Source organism: Telopea speciosissima, chromosome 11 (genome assembly GCF_018873765.1).
Source record: "Telopea speciosissima isolate NSW1024214 ecotype Mountain lineage chromosome 11, Tspe_v1, whole genome shotgun sequence".
NCBI lineage: Eukaryota > Viridiplantae > Streptophyta > Magnoliopsida > Proteales > Proteaceae > Telopea > Telopea speciosissima.
Genome location: NC_057926.1, coordinates 15,468,204 through 15,474,203, shown reverse-complemented (window position 1 = coordinate 15,474,203; position 6,000 = coordinate 15,468,204). Strand labels below are relative to the sequence as shown.

The 6,000-nt window shown below is 40.9% G+C and overlaps 1 protein-coding gene across 6 annotated transcripts in view; it reads right to left on the bottom strand.

The window, feature by feature from the left end:
* Positions 1 to 801: 801 nt before the first annotated feature.
* The window catches only part of LOC122645824 (probable GTP diphosphokinase RSH2, chloroplastic), a 92,404-nt gene continuing 87,205 nt past the window's right edge, over positions 802 to 6,000 (bottom strand). For 5 of the 6 annotated variants that reach the window (XM_043839202.1, XM_043839199.1, XM_043839200.1 and 2 more), the window contains 2 exons: positions 1,879 to 2,082; positions 802 to 1,311 (listed from right to left, as the gene is read on the bottom strand). In XM_043839202.1, the coding sequence (XP_043695137.1) occupies positions 1,021 to 1,311; positions 1,879 to 2,082 (495 nt within the window). In that variant the 3' untranslated portion in view covers positions 802 to 1,020. Of the gene's footprint in view, positions 1,312 to 1,878; positions 2,083 to 6,000 lie in introns of those variants that run through there. The other variant, XM_043839203.1, reaches the window with a different exon arrangement.

The following is a 6,000-nucleotide window of genomic DNA, read 5'->3' as shown; positions in this document are numbered from 1 at the left end:
AAAGATACAAGAGAAAAAGATTGCTACACTACTCTTGTACAGATTCCTTTATACCCTCTTCACATAATAAATAATGGAACCAAGACTGACATTTCTCTCTTGTTTTGACTTTTGACCATGTAGGTACCATATAGATGATGCCATTTTCCAACCCCTCATTGGTTGTAATGTGTAGACTCCTTACACTGCTCATGTAGGAAACCCTCTCCCAAGAATCAATATGGGAGAAACTCAATCATCCAATTAAACAATGGGTTATTGAATTAGAATTCCACCCTTCAATCATCCAATTAAACAGGTATTAGATGTTATTTTTAGAGGATATGATGCCAATTGATTTACTATGTGGTGGACAAAAGATGTTTAAAGGGTGCCTCAGTAGAGATTTCACTCTGCTTGTGCCCATCATAGTAATAACAAGTACAATATCAATAGTTCTACTTGAATAGTTTCAGTAAGGACAGCTTATCATAAAATACTTAAATACATTCATTTATAAACATTGCAGCTCTACACCAAAGGCACACATAAAGATCATGCACGTAGATGGGTCTCAGTGCTTGTCACAGATGATTATGGATGCCTAATTGACATCCAACAATACTGGATATCCTGATACAGCCTAAAAGTAAGATTTTCAACCCCCACCAACACCACCCCCCTAAAAAGAAAAAAAGAAAGAAAAAAAACTATAAGACAAACATCAATATAATTTCCAACTCACAACTCTCACTCCCACCCCCTACCCAAGGAGAAAAAAAAAAAAAAAATACAGATGCACATATAAGAAGAGAAGAAGAAGAAATCAATTCCTTTCTCATTATTGTTGTGAAGTCAATCTGTACAGTGAATTAGCCAAGGAGTCATTTTGGGCCGCTAAGCCCGACTCCGCTGCCCCCACCCTGAGGACTTTTTCCCCAAAGGCTCCAATCACTCCAAATGCTAAACACCATCCACAACATATACAAAGACATCAACCCTAAGAATTTCCCCACCTATTTGTCTACAAATTGTTAAAATTTACACTCTAACTTCTACTATGTCCCCATCTTTGAGCTCTGTATGCGGTAACGTGAGCTGACCATTCACTAGAACCAATTTTCCTTCCAAACCTATTCTTCTGGCAGCATCAGCAGCTGTGCTACCAGTTCTCATTCTCATTATCTCACCATTGGGCCAGCATACAATCACCACTTCTCCAACAACAGAATCAGGACCATGTTCTGGTTTTGTTACATGCGTCGTATCTCTAAGACCCACTTCAGATCGCATGTGCTCCTCCCACTGCAGCATTTCCCTCAGAAGACGGACCTATCATTAACAGTGAAAATCAAATTGGAAAGATTCCTTATTGAGGGAAATTCATGAATGAACTGTACTGGATGTGTCTCAAATATGTTTGTTCTCATTTGATATCAATCTTTAAGCTGTGCATGATGTAAATGCAGAGGAATTGGGAGCCACTAATTGAATGGTCTTACCAGCATGATTATCTATGCCAAGAACCAATATGGTTGAATAATCCTAATGGAGAAATGGTCCAATGCATTCCAGTATGGGTTATAATGCAATTTGGATAAAATAAATAATAACCAACAGATACAGAATCTTTCTGTCTGCAAGATTGCATTGAAATGGAGGGTAGGATCATCCTAATGGATATTTGTTCTGGCAAACGAGATCCATCAAAGGGTAAAATCCCATACCTCTGCATTTGAATATCCCGACTTAAGCTGTTCATGTAGTTTAAATATCAGTATGGAGGCAACTAGAGGGAGAAAAAAATATTTTTTCTTCGGGACAAATATAAAGCCCTCAATAACTCAAATCTTCGGTGAATTGTACAGGTAAACAAGTCATCAGTGATTGTATACTGACCTTGTTATTTATGCTGGCTTCCATGGGAGTGGAACCAGAAGCCTGGCTGCTTGACCCTTCATAGTAGCTTGTGTTGGATAGAACAGAAGTAACCTGTGTACCCTCAAAAATAGCAGACACAACCATCCAGTACATGGCTTCCTCTTGTGGTGTGAGATCAATTATCTGAATGAAGGTTGGCCGAAGACGCTGAAACTGATCTTGCTGCATAAAAACAGCATACATCAAACAACCAACAACAATTGTTTGATGAATGTGGAATTTTTAAGACTCTAGAGGTAGTTTTATGAACATGCCATGACATTCTAGGCAATTGTGGCAATGGAATTTGAGTGTGATATACAAATTCCAGCAACATTGGTTTTAACAGTTCATTCTTTCTATACCAGTCTAAGCATGGTTTTGGTGAGCTGAATAGCATACAATTTTATATCAATCTGCAAGTTTTACCAAGTGGTCACAGGTTCGAGTCTGGAAACAGCCTCTCTGTGAAAGAAGGGGTAAGGCTGCGTATATTATGACCCTCCCCAGACCCCACAATGGTGGGAGCTTTGTGCACTGGGTATGCCCTGCAAGTTTTACCAAATCAGGAATGGATATGGGTTCCATGCAGTGAATCAATTGAAGAGATCACTTGTATTTTAAGTTTGAAAGTTTTGAGCCTTCACCTTCTAATGATAAAATCAATGATTCAAATATCTTCATAAAAGATTTAGAGAAATTCTTGTATTTCAAGAAGGGTAAACGAGAGATTATTGATTTGTACTTTGGGTCCAGTTAGGACCTGAGAGTTTTACTTCAAAAAGCTACCTATTACATACCCTAACATATTCTTTTTACTCCTTGATTTTGATAGAATGGAATATTATTCTGATTTTTTCTTGAGTGTGTTACATCTCTCAAACATTGAGATCTACCCATTAACTACCCCCTCTTTTTCTCTGAGAGTTGAGTTTTGCTGTTTGGATAGAACAGAAAATGATTACTGTTTCGATTATGACATGTGGAACCTGAGCTGGCTGCCAAAAAAGTATACATGTGTTTTAGTCAACTTTACATATTGTAGTTTTTGGACTTAGAGCACTTCACCACAAGGACTAATAGCACTTTTGCAAGCCTCGTTTACTCGAGGAAATTGAAGAACATTCAAGACCTCTTATTTGTAAAGCCAAAATGCAGTTCAAGGATTGTCTGGCATTGATATGTTGGTACATGTTGGCTGTTGCTATTCAAGACTGACCCCATAATTTGGAGAGTTTAGATCCGCAACATCAGCTTCAATGTGACAACAAAAAAGCCGGTGTTAACAAAATAGGAATTTCGTGAATGGCTTGAATGATCAATGAGATCAGTCAAGCTCTCTATTTATAATAATAATAATAATAAAAGAGATTACAAAGGGAAACACTGTTCACGATACTATTCATGATACTGTTTACGATACTGTTCACGTGAACAGTGTCACAGCCCAAATTACGATCCTACCCTTGTTCAAAAGTACATAAATAAAGCATAAATAAAAAACCAAAAATACCCTTATAATATCGGGTAACACATCTCAACACTCCCCCTCAAGTTGGGGCATAGATATCACACATGCCCAACTTGACTAGACTAGGATAAAACAACTTCCCACTCAACCCTTTGGTGAAGACATCAGCCAGTTGATCTCTAGACTTCACAAAAGGAATACAAATCTGCCCACTCTCTAACTTCTCCTTGATGAAGTGTCTGTCAATCTCCACATGTTTGGTACGGTCATGCTGCACTGGATTGTGGGTAATGCTAATTGCTGCTTTGTTGACACAGTATAACATCATTGGAAGATGAACAGAACCACGGATATCAAGGAGTAAACTCTGAAGCCACAGTAACTCACATATGCCCTGGGCCATAGCACGGAATTCAGCTTCAGCACTAGATCTTGCCACAACATTTTGCTTTTTACTCCGCCATGTGACTAGATTTACTCCAACAAAAGTACAATATCCGGAGGTAGATTTCCTGTTAGGGTTACCACCCCAGTCAACATCTGTGTAAGCCTCAATGCGAAGATGGTCATGAGGAGACAAAAGGATCCCCTTTCCTGGAAATGACTTCAAGTAATGGAGAATACGAAGAAAGCAACCATGTGAGTGGAATAAGGATCATGCATGAACTGGCTCACAAGACTCACAACAATGGCAATATCTGGTCTGGTGTGGGAGAGATAAATCAGCTTGCCCACCAATCGTTGATATCTGCCCTTATCAACAGGTTCACCATCCTTCTCTTGCAGAAGGGAAGTATCTTTCAAGGAAGTGTCACAAGGATGACAACCAAGCAAACCAGTCTCTGATAGTAAATCTAGAACATACTTTCTCTGGGAGAGAAAGATGCCTTTTGGAGAACGGGCAACTTCAATCCCAAGAAAATATCTTTGTTGTCCTAGATCTTTTATGTCAAATTCCTGTCCCAAGAAAGCCTTCAGGTGAGAAACTTCATCTGTATCATTACCAGTCACAACTATGTCATCAACATAAACTATGAGAAGAGTGACCTTTTCTCCCTTTCGCTTGATGAACAGAGTGTGATCAGCATGACTCTGTTTGTATCCACAGGAGGCCATGGCTTTATGAAACCTCCCAAACCATGCCCGTGGAGATTGCTTCAACCCATAGAGTGCCCTTTTGAGCCTACAAACTTTCCCATGGGTCTTGTCAGAGGAAACATCCGGAGGAACATCTATATAAACCTCCTCTTCCAACTCCCCATGAAGAAATGCATTTTTTACATCCAATTGCTGTAGGTCCCAGCCAAAGTTGACAGCACAAGACAGTAAGACCCGGACAGTGTTCAACTTCGCAACAGGGGCAAATGTCTCTTGGTAGTCGATCCCATAAGTCTGAGTGAAGCCTTTGGCCACAAGCCTGGCTTTATATCTATCCACTGTTCCATCTGGCTTCTGCTTGACAACAAATACCCATTTGCACCCGACTGGTTTCTTACCCGAAGGAAGAACAACTAGCTCCCATGTCTCATTTTTAAGTAAGGCCGTCATTTCTTCCATCATGGCTGCTTTCCACTTTGGATCTGCAATCGCCTCCTGCCATTTCTGAGGAATAGAAACAGAGGAAAGAGAAGAAACAAATGCACGATAGGAAGGAGATAAAGCATCATAGGAAACAACATTGGAGATGGGGTGTTGGGTGCATGACCTAACGCCTTTACGAACAGCGATAGGTAAGTCAAGGGAAGGATCCTTACCAAATGATGTAGTAGGGTCTGGATCTGGATCAAGTGTAGACGATTGTGGAGGTGGTATGGTGGTGGTGGTAGTCTCAACTTGTCCTGTGCGCTCCCTGGTATATACCTTATCAACAAGGATTTGACTGACTGGTCTACGCTCCCCCTGAATAGGAGCCACTATAGGAGCTGAAGTTACAGAGGGCTCCCCCTGAATAGAAGCCGGAAGAATAGCAGACACATCTTCAAAACCCTGATCCTGCTCCCCCTGAAGAGGTGTCTGGGAATAATATGACAAGGACTCATGGAAGACAATATCCATGGAGACAAAAGTACGACGAGAAGGTGGATGGTAACACTTGTATCCTTTCTGGGTCGCAGAATAGCCCAGAAAAATACACCAAATGCTCCGTGGATCAAATTTCCCATGAGGATGATGATTACGGACATAGCAAACACAACCAAAAACTTTGGGGGGAACCACAAAGGAGGAGGAACCCTGGAGGAGATCAACAGGGGAACGACCATCAAAGACACAGGTAGGCACACGGTTGATGAGATAAGCAGCGGTAAGAATGGCATCACCCCAGTAGTGAGAAGGAACCTGCCGTGTAAACATAATGGCCCGGGCTACCTTAAGGAGATGTCTATTTTTCCTTTCAGCAACCCCATTCTGGGCAGGTGTGTCAACACAGCTGGTCTGATGGATAATACCATGTGCAGCCAAATAAAGTTGGAACTGACCCTCCATGTACTCTCTGCCATTATCACTGTGTAAAATGCGTAAGGTGGCATTGAATTGGGTCTGAACCATACGATGAAATAACTGAAAACAGCGGAAGACCTCACTTATATGGCTCATCATGTACACCCAAGTGGCACGAGTATAACAATCAA